General features: G+C 44.4%; 1 protein-coding gene across 1 annotated transcript in view; it reads left to right on the plus strand.

The window, feature by feature from the left end:
* Window positions 1-7597: 7597 nt before the first annotated feature.
* The window catches only part of FGF22 (fibroblast growth factor 22), a gene marked incomplete at its 5' end in the record, with an annotated part of 14441 nt that continues 3949 nt past the window's right edge, over window positions 7598-18089 (plus strand). The window contains one exon of the mRNA XM_081938278.1: window positions 7598-7865. Coding sequence (XP_081794404.1) covers window positions 7598-7865 — 268 coding nt within the window. The remainder of the gene's footprint in view (window positions 7866-18089) is intronic.

Raw genomic sequence — 18089 nt, forward strand, 5'->3', positions numbered from 1 at the left:
TGTGGGAAAACGGGAGGGGGGATTATATGGAGTTGGGTGATATGTAACCATAATAACATTCTTTCTAGAAAGCCAAGGTCATCTTTTGCCTCTGCACCTGGCCGGAACCGGATGGGTGGAAACTGCCAACGTGGCAGTGGAAGATTGGACCATGTGATGGACTTGTGGGTGTGAGGGCAGGATCTTCAACTTTCAACTGGATGGAAGCTTTCAGATTCGGGTTTCCCCAGATGTGCCAACATGGCTCTCTTAATAAATTAGACTTTTGAGGACTCCTTTGCCTCAGACTCTGATTTACTTTTGGATTCTGTTTGGAGCCCTCACACTTGATTTCATTGAGAGACACATCAGGGTTGTGTTTGACCTTGCGGGGTGTGTGGCCAGGGTGTGTGGCCAGATCAATGTCACTGATGTTGGGGGTGCCTGTGGTGGCCCAAGCACTCTGCCAGCGAAAACAGGCTCCCAAGCTTTGTTTCCAGCACTGAAAAAAGTGACTAACAACCACTCCTCGCAGTTATGACCATTGTAGCATCTCCACCGTCATGGGATCAACGTTCAGGCGCTGGACAATTGGCATGTATTTATGATGGTTGCAGCATGCCGGGGTCACAGGATTGCCATGGCCAACCTTCCCGGCCAACTTCCAACAAGCGAAGCCCATGGGGGAAAACCAGATTCACTCAATGGTTGTGTGATTCACTTAAGAACTGTGCCAAAAAAATGTTCTAAAATAGGGCACCACTCACTTAACAATTGCCGTGTTAGCAATGGAGATTCTGGTCCCGATTGTAGTCATAAGTCGAGGACTCCCTGTACTATTTAAGCAGGAAAAACCCATGTAGAAATGATTGTGGCCAATATTCCACTTTAAGCAGAAGTCATACTTCAAATACAGGCTTCTCATAGAACACCCTGTAAGCTTGTTGGATAGTAGTGACCATAGAATGCAGCACTGCAGGCTACTTCAGCTGACTGCTAGCTGCAGTTCGGCAGTTCAAATCCCACCAGACTCAAGATTGACTCAGCCTTCCATCCTTCTGAGGTAAAATGTGGACCCAGATTGTTGTGGGCAATACGCTGACATTGTAAACCGCTTAGAGAGGGCTATAAAAGCACTATGAAGTGGTATATAAGTCTAAATGCTATTGCTATACTGAATCTGTATGAGAGAGATTTCCACAGGAATAATTTACAACAGCTTAAGCAGAAGTGGGTTGTTGCCAGTTTGGCCCAGTTCGGCTGAGCCGATAGTGGAATTCAGGCCTGGGTCGCAGAACCGGCAGCGACCCAGGCCTGACATGCCCCCAAACTGGTTGCCTCGCTGCTGCTTGGGGCGCTGCCATTTTGAATGTTAGTGATTGCGCATGCGCAGTTTACTGTATATTGTAAAAATGGAGCTCGCGGCGGCTATGGTTGGCCCTGCCAAGCTCCTTTTTCACTGGCAGAGGGTTGCAGGAAGCCGTCGCAGCCTAAAACAGAGGCTGGGAGCCCATTTTTACTGGCAGAGCGCCTGGGCCACCACAGATGCCCCCGACATGAGTGACGTCCCGCTGGCCACTCCCATCCTGGCCATGCCTATTCTGGCCCCCCAAAGTCAAACACAACCCTGATGTGGCCCTCAACGAAATTGAGTTTGACACCCCTGGCCCAGGGGATGCGTGGAGGATGGGACACCTTGGCTTTTTTTTGATACATTCCATCCACTCCCTCAAAGGAGCTGTGAGAAGCATCCCAGGGAAAGAGAAATCTGTGTTGCTGATTTTTAGGGCTACCAAATAGTTTTGAAAGGAGTAATTGAAGGCCAGCTAGAAGGAGTCCTTCCTGTTTGTAAAACTCAACTTTTGCTGAGCCAGCGGAGGATGAGCTGGGAAAAATATGCTAAGCCCTGTTTGTCTCTTAAGTTGGTTCCTCTCCCTCCCAGGAACTGTTAGGAATGATTCAGGAAACGAATTGAAAATGTTAAAAGCAGGCAGGCACAAATCCTCGTGGCGCACAGCCACAGGAAGAAATACATTGCGGAACTGTGGAAATTGACTGATGAATCATCAGAACCGCTTTCTTTTGGACTCCAATGTTGAAGCCAAGAATCCACTCCTCAGGGGTTGGTGGGTATCAGAGGGGGCATTCAGCCGGTTCGAACCGGTTTGCCTGAACTGGTAGTAGAAATCGTGGGTGGGCCCATCCACCCACCCTGGCTCTATGCTGTCCTATTTAGGCACCTTTTTGAGGCAGGGCATATGTACCACTTGCGCAGAAGGCAGTCGCATGCGTGGAAGGGGCACGTGCAAAAAGCGCACACGGGATATCTGTGAACCGGTGGTAACAAAAAGTGAAACCCACTGTGGGTGGGTATATTTGAAATGCAGAGGCATCGGGCAGGGCAGGCAGCTGACCGCCGAGAGAGGCTTCGTGTTTAATAAAAGGCCTGTGGTGACTACCATGACAGTTAAACGTCTTTTTTAATAAAAGGAATCCTGCGTTGGACCTTTTAGCTTAGCCTGGCATGTGTGCATGCTGGCACACAGATGCAGACTGCCAGATCTCCTAACAAAGCCCTAGACAAGTAGTTACGAATATGTCTGGATTCCACATAATCTGTAATAATCCCAAAGCATAACTAGAAATAAAAACCTTTGTCTTTACATGCCAGTTTTATTCTCTTCCTCCTCCTCCTCCTCCCCCCCCCATTTGAAAAAAATTAAAATAGTCTTTTCCAAAGGTCTAAAATGTGAATCTGATTTAAACAAGGTGCTAAAAAGACCTGGTAGTTTGCATTCATGTTGCATCAACATACCAAGCTTGATTAGAGATGGGAGATTTTGGGGGGAAGTGGGAGGACTTAGCATATTATACTAACTGAGCCCATTTGTGTATACTCAATAAATACAGGTAGTCCTTGTTTCACCACCTTTCTTTTAGTGATTGTTCAAAGTTACAGTGGCACTCAGAAAAGTGACTTATGACTGTTTTTCACATTTATAGCCATTACAGCATCCCCATGGTCATGTCATCAAAATTTGGATGCTTGGCAACTGCTTCATATTTATGACGGCTGCAGTGTCCTGGGATCATGTACTCACCTTTTGTGACCTTCTGACAAGCAAAAGCTAGATTTAGTTAACAACCAGGTTACTAACTTAACAACTGCAGGGATTCACCTATCCGCGTTTCTACGAAAATAAGACCTGGTCTTATTTTCTTTTGGGCCCCAAAATAAGCAGTAGGGCTTATTTTGGGGAATGTCTTATTTTCTTCTCTCCCCCCGCCCATGTTTGGCAGGCCCACTTCTCCAGTGCTGCCGCCACGAGTTGGGGAGGGTAGAGTTGTCCCCTGTGCCCCACACCAGCTTACTTCAGGGCCCCACAGCCAGGCCATCCATGCCCCGACACCTGGCTCACCTCACGGCTGCAGTACCTGCACACCACTCAACCTCTTGCTGTGTTGCGGCTGCACATTGCTTCTGGCGCTGCCACCGCGAGGTGTCAGGGAGTGGATGGCCTGGCTGTGGGGGCCCTGCGGTAAGCTGGTGTGGGGTAGCTGTACCTCCCCTACCTCGTGGCCACGGCACTACGAGCAATCAGACAGAATGGGCGGTCAGCCGGCTGGGCAGGCTCTTAAGCAGGGCTTATTTTTGGGGGGGAGGGCTTATTTTAGGTGCATGCATAAACCATGCTAGGGCTTATTTTTGAGATAGGTCATTTTCAGGAAAACAGTAATTATTGTGGCAAGAAAGGTTGTGAAATGGGGTGAAAGTCACTTTGTCTTGATTAGCGTTGGAAACATTTGGGCTCAATTGTGGTCGTAAGTTGAGGCCTACCTTTAAGTCTGTTAAAAAAACCCAGGTAACGAGGCTGGGAGACACCAAAGAAAATGCCCCTGGTATTTAATATCTGTAGCGCTGTTTCTCAACTTCTACAACTTTAAGCTGTATGAACTTCAAGTCCCAGAATTCCCCAGCCAGCATGAAAATTCCCAGAATCCCCTAGTCCAGTGTTTCTCAACCGTGGCAACTTGAAGATGTCTGGACTTCAACTCCCAGAATTCCCCAGCCAGCGAATGCTGGCTGGGGAATTCTGGGAGTTGAAGTCCAGACATCTTCAAGTTGTCACGGTTGAGAAACACTGGACTAGTCAGTTATCCCAGGTGTTCTGGGAGTTGAAGTCCACACACCTTAAAAAAAGATGCAGAGCTTGGGAAACATTACTTACCTGCCTCCTTAGCTTAGAATACGTTTTGTTTTGAAGCTGGGGGTAGTTGGTGGGGCAGAACTAGATGGAAAATAAAAACTCCAGAAAAATATCTCTGGTGAAAAACAGCCTCGGTCTTGCAACACTTGTGGGATGCCAACGAGTTAAGCAGGAGCGATGCTGTGGTGACACAGCTCTAGACAGGTGAAATGCAACAAGGAAGCCCAAAATAGAATATGAAATCACCACTCAGAATTGTTGCCAAATTGTTTGTAATTCTAAAGTAATGTTGTAGACCTGCTGGAATGTGGATAATTCTGAACTGCTAATCTCCATCATTCTGCAATCTAAGAGTCGATTCCCAAAACTACGTCAAGAATTTGTGCTTTGATTCTAAACCCTGAGGGTAAAACGTTGTATGTATTTCTATTGCAGGGGGTGGGGTGTGGGGTTTCACACATGCCCAGGAGAATGGCAAGCACTACAGAGTCAACGAAGTGCTCAAAATGTTTATATCAGTAAATCAAAAGAGATGTTGGCTTGGATTAAAGTAGCAGGAAGTGAAAAAGAGTTTCTGCTTCTCCTCAAATTCATGCCAAGTTTCTCTTCTGTGATAGGTTGTTTGCGAGCACTGAAATATCAAAGAAGGAAAAAAACAACAAGTATATTTTCCCCTTTCGAAACTCTGAAAGTGGGTCAGATTTAGTTTATTTGCCGAACCAGTTTGATGGATGGACTGAAAACAGGCTAACACCTTTCTTTACCGTCTTCCGAAGCTGGTCATTCATATCCAATTCTTATTCCCACCTTAGAAGATCTAAGATTGGATGTACTGTGTCTGTTGAAGATGTAAGTTGTAAGTTTTAGAAGTGCAGACTCCAACTCCCAGAATTCCATGCTGGCCAGGGAATTCTGGGAGTTGAAGTCCACACCTCTTAAAGTTGCCAAGTTTGAGAGACACTGACTTACATACTATTCGTGGATGATCCATTCGTACCAAAAGTACAAAAATTGCCGTTTTCAACATTTGGATATTGTTTCTCGGGACAGTGTAAATTCCATTTAGGTTTTAAATTCCTTAAAGGATTCTTTTAAACATTTCTCTGCCAGCCTGATGCTGGAGGCTAACTCCAGCTTCCAAACCAGTCCACATTGCGTCAAAGCCCCGTAGCCTCTTTCTCCTCCTCCCAGAAATGATTGCAAGCACAGCACTGGAGATATTTTTCCCGGGTGGTGCTCTCAACTCTTCTAGGAGCAAATGGGGTCAGAGTGACCTTAAAACAATGCAGCAGACTGGATTGGTCACATTCCATAAAGATCGGGGTTCCTCTGCCTTTTTTTTTTTTGGTTTGTTTCCCTCTTAAAGTAGCTCAGGAGAGGAATGAAATTTGGGGATTTGGGTCACGGCAATGTTTAAGGTGTGAAACTGAGTGGTGCAATCCAGGGCCACGCTGTAAAGTTGTCATAAGTGACAACTATCTCAGCTCCCAATTTAAAAAGGTAGAGATACCAGCAAAACTGCCGAAGGCTTGTTAGTTTCTCTTATTTTGTCTTAGTCACAGCCTGAAATAAAAGAACGGCTCTAAATGCAGAATTTGTCAAGCTACCCCCCCTCCCATGCAGATAACAATATAATTCAGCCATTTAGTAATGGATGCCTTGATGTTTCTCTCCCCCCCTCCCAGGCATTTAAAGCAGTATAGATATCCCTACAACAATCCTGTGAGGAAGGTTAGGCTGAGTGATAGCAACTAGAAAATAAATGGATTGAGCTCATTTGCTTGTGAAACCTAATTCACTCATTGCATTAAGTCAGGCTTTGGTTAGTATTATTGAATAATCCACAATTGCCTATGCCAGGGGTCGGCAACCTTAAACACTCAAAGAGCCACAGAGGTCCTAACCGAAAGCCCCCCGTTCAATTCTGGAGCCAACTGGAAGTCCGGTTCCCCCACCATAGAGTCTCCTCCTAGAGCAGCGTCGTTTTCCTCTGCCAACCAGAAGTCTGGTTCTCACCACCACCACCACCACCATAGAGCCTCCTCCTAGCACGGCATCCTTTTTCTTCTGCCAACTGGAAGTCCGGTTCCCCCACCATAGAGTTTCCTCCTAGCGCAGCGTCGTTTTCCTCTGCCAACCGGAAGTCTGGTTCTCCCCACCACCACCACCACCATAGAGTCTCCTCCCAGCACAGTGTCGTTTTTCTTCTGCCAACCCCCCACCATAGAGTTTCCTTCTAGCGCAGCGTCGTTTTCCTCTCCCAACCGGAAGTCTGGTTCTCCCCACCACCACCACCACTATAGAGTCTCCTCCTAGCATGGCGTCCTTTTTCCTCTACCTGACTTAACCAAAAGCCCTAACCCAATCAACTGTGGAGTCGACCGGTGACAGGGAGCCGCAGCAGAGGGATGAAAGAGCCACATGCAGCTCCAGATCCGCTGGTTGCTGACCCCTGGCCTATGCTGACAAAACGCATTAAGCAATAGTTCGTAATTACAGGTAGTCCTCAACTTACGATCGTAATGGAGGCTGCCCATCGTGGTCGTAAGCTGTGACAGTCATCAGTCATGTGACCGAACTTTTTTTATGGTGGTCAGCTAACTCTTATTTGAAAAGAAAATGTTGGTCCAAAGAAAACTTCTTGCAAGAATTCCTTCCTTAGCTCGTTTTTTTTAGAGAATCCCTCCATCAGAAAGCAGAGTTTGGATGCAGTTAGAATTTCAGAGGTTCAGCTGAAACTCTACAGCAGTATTTCTCAACACATGCTAGCCGGGGAATTCTGGGAGTCGAAGTCCATCCGTGTTAACATCGGCAAGGTTGAGATACTCTAGTAATTGCATCTGTTCCCTCCACATTCATGCTTACCTATAAGCTATGATTCCGAAGACACTCATGCTTGGCTCCGCCTTTGTGATTTAGCTATTGGTTGGAGGCAGATTCAGTCACTCCCCCTTTCTTGCAGAGCAGGAGGAAACAAACACAGGTATGCATTTTTCTCCTTATGTCAGTATTAAAACCGGCTAGCATTAGGTAGCACCTTCACGCCTCTCTCTGCGGTACAGCTGGTTCAGCTGTCAGGATTCTCTTCGACTGATCTCGGCTGAAAAGCTGGGCTAAAATCACAACTTGAGTATCGGAGGCAACTGCACAACTCCCTGAATATTTGATGCTTTTCTTGTTTGCACCTGCTGAGAACTTCGACCAGATGACTAACAAGCCATCCCAACCAATCTCCTGCCTATTCTGTTAAAGACTTATCTTCCATGGCCCCACCTGGAAGAGGCTCCTTGCGGTGACAGCCCTAAGGGTTTATTCTAAGCTCCTCGCCAGCTGACAGCCGTGAAGCCACATGGTTGTCTTTGCCCCTCTGGAAGCGCAACCGATTCTCCTGGCGCACGGCCTAGAGGGCCATGGGTTGGTGGAACCCACTAACCAGCTGGACTTTGGGATTCTCCTTAATGACCCTCCTGTGGGTCACATCAGCCAGGGAGCCCAGAGACTCTGTTCCGCAGGTAGATATCACGTGTCCCTGCCCCGATGTGCACCGGCATGCACGGAGCTACCACCACCTGGAAGGGGATGTGCGCTGGCGGCGTCTCTACTCCTCCAATCATTTCTTCCTTCGCATTGGCGGTGATGGGAAAGTCGAAGGGACACGTCGGAAAGAGAACCTGAACAGTAAGTCGCAGTCAGCTTTCCCCAAACTGGTACCCAACGGGTGTGTTGTCCCACAGGTGCTTTTTTCAGGCGGCAACTGGACTTTTTTGTTTTTCTTCGAAGACATTTCACTTCTCATCCAAGAAGCTTCTTCAGCTCTGACTGGATGGTGGGGAATGGAAGGATTTATATTCCTTGCAGACAGCTGGTCATTTGCATCCTTTTTAGAGGGTCGTTGAGGCCACTTGGAGGTTTATCTGTGTCCTCAGAGTCACCTGACTGATGCTCCTGGTTCCTCTAGTCTGCATTTTCCCCCCCTCTGGAATGGAACCAGATATCCAAGGGCTTCAACGACCCTCTAAAAAGGATGCAAATGACCAGCTGTCTGCAAGGAATACAAATTCTTCCATTCCCCACCATCCTGCCAGAACTGAAAAAGTTTCTTGGATGGGAAGCTAAACATTTGTCCAGTTGCCTCCTGAAAAAATAGCACCTTTGGGACAACTATGACCTGGATGAGTGGGAATCTCTACAGACTTCCAACAGGTCTGTTGGACTACAGCTTCCATCACTCACCACCCCAGCCAAAGATGTTAGATGCTGGGAAGTGACTGGGTACTTATCAAGAACCCTTATCTTTTCTTACTCAGATAGAAAATCTTCTAGTCCTCCTTGAGCATCAGACAGGTATTTGGACTAAACTTCTTAAGATGAAATCATTGGCAGATGCCATCAAAGAAATGTTTGCAAACAAGCTTGGTACAATTTCAGTAGTTCAGGAAGTTGTGAAAGAAATGAAACCTGGAAAGTCTGTCAGATTTTTAGAGACTAATTGTGAGGGATTACTCATCGGTGAATAAATCTGTCTGCATGACCTCAATTATCCTCTTGTCACAGTTTTTCACATTGTAAAATTAAAACAGAAACTATGGCTCTATTATTCTAACTGACTTTCTTGTACACTGCAGAGGGTTGGACTAGATCAGGGGTGTCCAAACTTGGCAACTTTAAGACTTGTGGACTTCAACTCCCAGAATTCGCCAGCCAGCTGCTGGCTGGGGAATTCTGGGAGTTGAAGTCCACAAGTCTTAAAGTTGCCAAGTTTGGACACCCCTAGACTAGATTATCCACCACAGATCTCCGTCTTGCAATTCTATAGGCAGTCCTCACCTTACAACCATAATTGAGCCTGAAATTATGTGTTGGTTTGTTAAGTGGGTCATATCATGTGATAGTGTCCAATTTTGCAACCTTTTTTGTGACGGTGGTGGTGGTGCAGTGAATGCCACGATCATAAAGGGAACGCAGCAGTCATTCAGTGAATGCTGCAGTCATTCAGTGAATCCATCTTTGTGCAATGGGTGTTTTTGCTAGAAACCAGAAGTAAAACCCAGTTTCTGGCAAAAATGTATATGTATATACACTGCGGTCACATGACCTCAGGGCACTGCAACATATGCAAATTTTGCCCAGTTGCTGAATGCCCAAAATGTGATCATGTGACTGTGGAGGGATGGCCATCAGAACTTTGAATCCAATTTGTAACTAACCCTGCTGAGGTCTTTCGGAACATTGAATGGTTGCTAAGTGACTTATTGAGAACTATCTGTATTCATAAAGGTAAAGGTTCCCCTGGCACATATGTGCTAGTCGTTCCTGACTCTAGGGGGCGGTGCTCATTTCCGTTTCTAAGCCGAAGAACCAGTGCTGTCCGAGGACGTCTCCATGGTCATGTGGCCGGCATATTTAAATGACAAAGGTGCATGGAACGCTGTTACCATCCCACCATAGGTGGTTCCTATTTTTCTACTTGCATTTTTTATGTGCTTTCCAACTGCTAGGTTGGTAGAAGCTGGGACAAGTAACAGGAGCTCACTGCGTTATGTGGTGCTTGGGATTCGAACTGCCTAATTGCCAACCTTTCTGATCGACAAGCTCAGTGTCTTAGCCACTGAGCCACCATGTCCCTTTCATAACAGGGTCTATTTCTAGACTGAATAAATTCCTGGTTCAGTCTAGCTCCTAATCCCACTTCTAAACTCATATTTTCCTTTAGCTGCACAGTTCAGGGTCCATCCTCTCTATGCATAAATGGCATCCCAGCCAGTCTGCATTATTCTTGGCCTCCTGTGGGCAGTGACAACCTTGGATTGTGCTTCCCTCTTTGGGCAGAAGAGCGTGCTTTGTCTCCTAGTGATGCTTTTCAGTCAGTTGTCCTACCGGTTATAGATACACAAGGAAGGTGGCATACATTCCAGCATGAAATTAGCTATCTGTGGCTTGTAAACCTCTTGCAGTAAGAATATAACCAGGTATTCTTTCAACAGTGCTTTGGATTTTAGGTTCTTGCAGACTGGAGTGTAACACCATCAGTCAAGCAAGATCTCCCCCCCCCCCTCTCCATACAACCACAATTACACCAGAACCCAATATCCTCCTGTTTCAGGTGTAAACTATTGGGCAAAAGAGTTAGAAGTTGGCATAATTGCACCTATCTGGCAAATAGCCTCGTAGGAGTATGGTATGGAGGAGTATCATTTCCTTGTCTTGATGGATCCATAAGGACACATTGCATTCCAAAAAAGCCCCCCCCCCTCAATATCTTTATTAAGGTAAAGGTAAAAAGTTCCCCTTGCACATATGTGCTAGTTGTTCCTGATTCTAGAGGGCGGTGCTCATCTCTGTTTCAAAGCCGAAAAGCCAGCGCTGTCCGAAGACGTCTCCGTGGTCATGTGGCCGGCATCACTAAATGCTGAAGGCGCATGGAACGCTGTTCCCTTCCCACCAAAGGTGGTTCCTATTTTTCTACTTGCATTTTAACTGCTTTCAAACTGCTAGGTTGGCAGAAGCTGGGACAAGTAACGGGAGCTCATTCCGTTACGCGGCACCAGGGATTGGAACTGCCGACCTTTCTGATTGACAAGCTCAGCGTCTTAGCCACTGAGCCACCGCATCCCCCCCTCAACATCTCTGAGCACATCGCAATTATGTATTCTGTTGCATCTTATTATATTTATGCAAGTAGAGGACCAAGAAATTATCGAAGACTGCCTTGCTCGCAGTCACTCATACCTTGTTTTTTTCCCCCCATCTGGATTATTGCCATGTGCTTTACTGGGACTGCCCTTGTAGACCAACTAGAAGTTACAACTGACCCAGTGGTGCACACACCTCTATGTTCACCCACGTTGTGCAAGCTGTCCTGTCTCCTAGCTGCTTTCTAGGTGCAATTAAAGGTACTGATCATCACCTTTAAAGTCCTACGTGACACAGGGCCAGGTTATTCGCTGGAGCGCCTCTCCCTGAAGGTACCATCCCATCCCACTAGACCAGTGAGATGGGGCACACTCTTAAATTCCTTCCCTGAAACATCGCCATCTAGTGGAACCTAGGGAGCATGTCTTTTCTGTGGCTGGCCGTACCTTATGGAATAAATTTCCAGTGGTTCAGCAGATCCCAATCTTCTTAACTTTCTGGGGAGGCCATAAAAACCTGACTTTTTACAGAGGTTTTGGGGGAAACGGTAGAGCCTGCACAGAGTTGTTGAGGCACCCTAGGAGATGGGTCGAAGTGCTGGGTTTTTTTTAATGGTTTTTATAATTGTATTGCTGCCTTGAGTTGTTTAAAGCTGGACAGCTAAAGAAATCGTTTAAATTAAAAATAGATACTTGTGAGATGGCAATGAAATTTTAAAAACAATGTGCACGCCTTCATTTCAACTCTGATTCTCACGTTTTAAGTGTAATACAGTTCTTACAGATATTAATTCCCGAGGCAGGCGAGAAATAATACAATACAATACAATACAATAGTAGAGTTGGAAGGGACCTTGGAGGTCTTCTAGTCCAACCCCCTGCCTAGGCAGGAAACCCTATACCGTTTCAGACAACGGTATAGGGTTTCCTGCCTAGGCAGGGGGTTGGACTAGAAGACCTCCAAGGTCCCTTCCAACTCTACTATTGTATTGTGTTGTATTGTATTATTTCTCGCCTGCCTCGGGAATTAATATCTGTAAGAACTGCATTACACTTAAAACGTGAGAATCAGAGTTGAAATGAAGGCGTGCACATTGTTTTTAAAATTTCATTGCCATCTCACAAGTATCTATTTTTAATTTAAACGATTTCTTTAGCTGTCCAGCTTTAAACAACTCAATCGTGGTCCCTGTTCCGATCCAAATGGATTGAATTAATTTTTCGATGTCAGTCTATTTTAAGTGAAACTTCTTTTCCAAGTTGTTTCCTCAGATTAAGATCCTTCTTCTGAAGTTTTCTTTGCTGTGAAACCTAAAACTCTGCTTAAAATCAGCGGCAGAGATCTTGTAGTATAGATTAGATAGTCCTTCACTGGTTTCTTAAGTTTTTTTTCCCCAGTAATAGTAATATTACATAGAAAGAGAATCTAATTTTAATTGAAATTTATTTATTGTTCTTGCTTTACTCACTTCTCTGGAGGAAGGCTCCATGGAAAAAAAGAAGTCAGTTATCCCCCCAGACAAAAAAAACCAATAACTTATGAATCGCTTCTTAGCAAAATATATTTTCTCCTACAGTATTTCCTTATTAGTGAAACCTGCCAGAAATTTATTTCTTTCAATTCAATTTAAGGATCAGCCATCATCACTGATTTGGAAATGAGGATACACAGTTAATTCAATTGAGCTACGTTTAGGAATTTATTCATTAAATTTCTATTCCTCCCATCTCGCTCTGCAAAGCACTCATTTTAAGGAAGAGTCCTCCCGAGGTTTTAGGAAAACAATTTTAAATTAAATTTAAATTAAGAAGATTTTAGGAAACACTCCTCCTGGGGTTTCTGAGGAGAAATACCAAAGATGAGAATTGAATATTGTTTTTTTTTAAAGGGATGACCCTAATGAAAGTCAAATTAAAAGCTTGAGCTTGAAGGGTGAATAGGAGGAGGACAAGCAGGTTGTATACTTGTGTGTCTACAGGTAGTCCTCGACTTACAACCGTTCATTTAGTGACTATTCAAAGTTACAACGGCACTGAAAAAGTGACTTATGACTGTTTTCCACATTGCAACTCCCCCACAATTTAGATCCTTGGCAACTGACTCATATTTATGACGGTTGCAGTGTCCTGGAGTTATGTGATAACCTTTTGAGACCTCCTGATGAGCAAAATCATCAAAAACAGGCGGGCCTGGCCTGTTAATTTTAACTTATTTTAAATGTATTGTCTTTTAAATTTGGTTTGTTTTTGGATATGGATTTAATTTTTTTTTAACTTTTGGGATGTATGTTTTTTAATGTTGTACGCCGCCCTGAGTCCTTTTGGAGAAGGGCGGCATATAAATCCAAACAAACAAACAAACAAAACAAACAAAATCAATGGGGAATCCAGATTCACTTAACAACTGCCATGTTACTAACAACTGCCATGAGTCACTTAACAACTATGGCAAGAAAGGCCGTAAAATGAGGCAAAACAACAAATGTCTCACTTAGCAACAGAAAATTTGGGCTCACTTGTGTTCATAAGTTGAGGACTACCTGACCTGTAGTCATGCTCAAGCGTTACATGAGTCATTGGGCAAAATGTCTACTTGCTGACAGTCAAACTATTCTCCAAGGCACCTGAGGGTAGTACAAGAACCAATGGGTGGAAACTAATCAAGGAGAGAAGCAACTTAGAACTGAGGAGAAATTCCCTGACAGTTAGAACAATTATTAATCAGTGGAACAGAATTGCCTCCAGAAGTTGTGAATGCCCCAACACTGGAAATCTTTAAGAAGATGCTGGATAGCCATTTGTCTGAAATGGTATAGGGTTTCCTGCCTAGGCAGGGGGTTGGACTAGAAGACCTCCAAGGTCCCTTCCAACTCTACTATTGTATTGTATTTAATCCAGGCCTTTCCAGGAGCATTTCGGGCCTTCCTGGGAGGCCCTGAATATTTGAAAGCCACTTTGACAAAGCCTCTGACTTTTGAAGCCATTCCAGTTATTCAGGAGTTTTGAAGGGGACACAAATACCAACATTGCTGGTTTTATGGAAGCAGAAGGAAATCATGTTTAAACTAAATCTATGGCTGACAGGCAAAACTGGCACAGAAGCATGGAACTTTTTCCAACTTTGTATCTACTTGGGAACAGCTTCTGGATTTTGTGCTTGAGATGGAAAAAAATGAAACATTGACTTGGGGTTTTGCTGATTTATTCTAGAAATGACTAGTATATATTAGCATGGAAAGGTAAAAAGTTGAGACTGCCAATTATCTTATTCCACCATGCTAAAGAGTCGGAAATTAATGCTTTTCTTTCTTTTCCCTGCATTTTTTCCTTTCCCCTCTTCCTCCCCATTTTCATTTCCTTTTGTATTTTATATCTTGAAAATTTAATATTTCTTTTAAAAGTATGGAGATTTTGGTCTTGTCAAGTCTATGGCTGAGTTTTCACAATATACAAAGCTGTAAATCTAGGCTAAGAAAACATAATTTAGTTTCATCCTAACTTTAGTTTATTCTGCTTTAACCAGGTTTGTTAAATCCATTCATTTCTTGGCTTGTCGGATGCATGGAATAGATTGTGAGAATGCAACTGTGTTTTTACTTGGGCTAGTTAAGGGTATTGTATGCACAAAGCTGCTCATGTGAAGCTTAACATACCACTCTATGCCCAAACAGATATTTTGGCTCAGGGCGGTGGCCTGGATTACTCCACCTGTCCTGAAGTTTCCCATGCTCTTCTATTGGTAGAGAGATCCAGCATTTCAACATCTGTCAGGTTTTACCCAAGAAGCAAAACTGGAACCAGTAGGCAAGCTCACAAGAACATCTGATAAATAATCTTTATTAAGGAAAGTTAAGAAGATCCCTGAAAAAAATTCCAAGATTAGGCCTTATCTGACAGCATCAGTCTTTAGCATCAGGAGTGTCCAACTTTGGCAATTTTAAAGACCTCTGAACTTCAACTTCAACTTCAACCCAATGCTGGCTGGGGAATTCTAGGAATTGAAGTTCACAGATCTTAAAATTGCCAAGGTTGACATCCCTGTTTCAAAGCCTCTTATATCTTTTCTACCTGCCCCAGGTAATGAGCTCTTTGGCCACCATCTTTTAATCCATCTTTCCATCTTTCTCTTATTTTGGCAATGATTAGATTTGCAATTGTATTATTTTTCATTGACTATGTGAAAACCAACCTTCAGCATTCAAGGTTCTACAACCCCATGACTCACAATTAGGATAAGAAATTGTTCATTTCAGACTTGGGAATCACTCACAGCTTGCTTGTGTCTTTATCCTGAAATCTTTGGAGATCCCCAAGGGCAACAGAACCATGCAGGAAAAAATCATTCAAATATCTGCAATTTTTGTTCTCATTTGAGCTTAAAACTTAACAAAACTGGAAGTCTTTAAGAAGATGTTGGATAGCCATTTGTCTGGAACGGTATAGGGTTTCCTGCCTAGGCAGGGGGTTGGACTAGAAGACCTCCAAGGTCCCTTCCAACTCTACTATTGTATTGTATTGTATTGTACAATACAAACTTTGTGCCTTGAACATGCCTTTTTTGTTGTGTTGTTGTGTTGTTCTCCCCACTTTATATTTTCATGCCCCTTTAATTTAGTTATGGGGCCTAATGAAGAATTATGTAAAACTTCAAAGGTGGCACTCTGTTGAGCTCTGGAATTGACCCACAGAAAAGGAGACCTCTATCTAAGATAACGGTTCCCAACTTTTCTTTGCCACACATCCCTAGGAAATGTTGGATTAATGTTTGCATTCCCAACAAAAGTAATTGTGATTTATTGTTAATGGACATAGAATAACAGAATAGAATAACAGAGTTGGAAAGGGATTTTGGAGGGCTTCTAGTTCAATATCCTGCTCAAGCAGGAGACCCTATGCCAGTGGTTCTCAACCTGTGGGTCGGGACCCCTTTGGGGGTCGAACAAACCTTTCACAGGGGTCGCCTAAGACTATCGGAAAACACATATTTTCGATGGTCTTAGGAACCGAGACACCAATTTTATGGTTGGGGGTCACCACAACATGAGGAACTGGATTAAAGGGTCACGGCATTGGAAAGGTTGAGAACCATTGCCCTATACCAGCGATAGTGAACTTTTTTTGGCTCGCGTGCCATAAGTGGGGGGAGCGCAGGGGGGTAGTGTGCGAACGTGCCGCACCCATAATGCAATGCGCGACCCCCCCAGTGCACATGTGCGCACTACAGGCGTTCCCCCCATTTTTTGCATGCTTTTTTTGCCCTCCCCAGGCTTTATAGGATCCTGGGGAGGGCGAAAACAGCCTCCCCTGCCCCCCCGGAAGCCCTCCAGAGGCTTGAGGGACCTTCAGGACGCTTCCCTGAAGCCTCCGGAGCAGTCAAAACAACCCTCCGAGCAAACCGAAAGTGACTTCCGGTTTGCTCGGCGGGTCGTTTTGAGCGCTCCGAAGGCTTGAGGGACCTTCAGGATATTTCCCTGAAGCCTCCGGAGCAGTCAAAACGACCCTCCAAGCAAACCGGAAATCGGTTCCCGAATTTCCGGTTTTGCCCGTAGGGCCGTTTTTTTGCTCTCCGGAGTCTTCAGGAAAGCTCATGAAGCCTCCGGGGGGCGTGGGAGGCTCTTTTCACCCTCCCCAGGCTCCTGTAAAGGCTCTGGAGCCTGGGGAGGGTGAAAAATGGCTTTAAAAAAAGGTGAACTCAGCTGGCCAGCACGCACATGCGCGCTGCCCAACTGACAGGGCAGCGCCTCGCGTTTCCTGAAAAATGGCTCCGCGTGCCACCTGTGGCCCGCATGCCATAGGTTCGCCATCACTGCCCTATACCATTTCAGATAGATGGTTGTCCATTCTCTTCTTAAAACCTCCAGTGATGAAGCAACCACGATTTCTGGAGGCAAGTTCTACCCAGGTTCCACTGGTTGATTGTTCTGTCAGAAATTTCTCTTTAGTTCTAGATTCTAGATCTCTTCTTAATAAGACACTCTTTGTCACACTCCCTGAAATTCCATTCCACGATCAGTCCATAGTGGGAACCCCTGGTAAAAGACATGATGTCATCATGTGGCCCTTGGCACAAATTCACATGACCCAAAAGCCCTGGTATTATCTCTGTTGTTGGTGCTGGTGACAACTGGGAAGCCCACTCCCTAATGTCTATGGAGATTCTCAGTCATCCAGATCATGGTTGCCCCAAAGGTGTTTTTTCAAGAGGCAACTGGAGTTACTTGTTTTCCTTTGAAGATGTTTCGCTCCTCATCCAAGAAGCTCTGAAGAAGCTTTTTGGATGAGAAGCAAAATGTCTTCAAAGAAAAACAAGGAAGTCCAGCTGCTTCTTGAAAAAACACCTTTGGGATCTACTGCTTAAAGGAAAAATTTAGAAACTCCCTAGCTAAACAGAGCCTCGTCATCTGGTTTGTGCACTGTGAACCATGCTTGCTTGACCATGGTTGAATAAACTACCATCGAATGAGTTCACATAATGAACTAAGCACAATGGGCTTTTCAGGCAATCTGCTGAAACTAGACTGGATGTGAGTTTGTACAAGTAGGAAGAAATGTACATATTTTTGAGCATGCAGACCTAGGGAAATATATATATATATATATTTATCAGCACAAATACAACACACACAGACCCACACACATATATATACATACATACATACATACATACATACATACATACATACATACATACATATATTTGTGTTCTATTTGTGCTGATAAACAAATAAAGGGAGACTAATATAGATCCATTTCAAGCTATTTAGCTCTCATCAGCTAGCCATACCCTTACTGGGATTTGAACCTGGGCTGTATTACATATTAGGCAGGAGTCTTAGCCACTAAGCCACAGGCTCTCCTCCTTATCAGCTGAGCCAGGGAAATAAGTATGTGTTTGTGTTACAACCCCTGGTATGCCTAAATATGGGAGGGAGCTCACTCCTCCCTCTTTCTGTCCTTCGGCTCATCACAGAAAACCATCCAGGCAGAAACCCATATTTTTATTTTTAATGTTGCCTTTTTATATTTGTGTTGTATTTGTGCTGATAAATAAATAAAGGGAGACTAGTATGGATCCACTTCAAGCTATTTAGCTCTCATCAGCAACCATACCCTTACTGGGATTTGAACCTATATATATATATATTTATATATGCTACAATGGGGAGAAGGCAAGGTTGCAGTGAATAATTTAAAGCAGAAAGGAGTATATCCTGAGTAAAACAGTATAATTCTAAAATTCCATCTTCTTGTTTTTAGAAGTTGATCTTTT

The sequence above is a fragment of the Natrix helvetica genome, assembly GCF_964273705.1.
Source record: "Natrix helvetica genome assembly, chromosome: 1".
Classification (NCBI taxonomy): Eukaryota; Metazoa; Chordata; class Lepidosauria; order Squamata; family Natricidae; genus Natrix; species Natrix helvetica.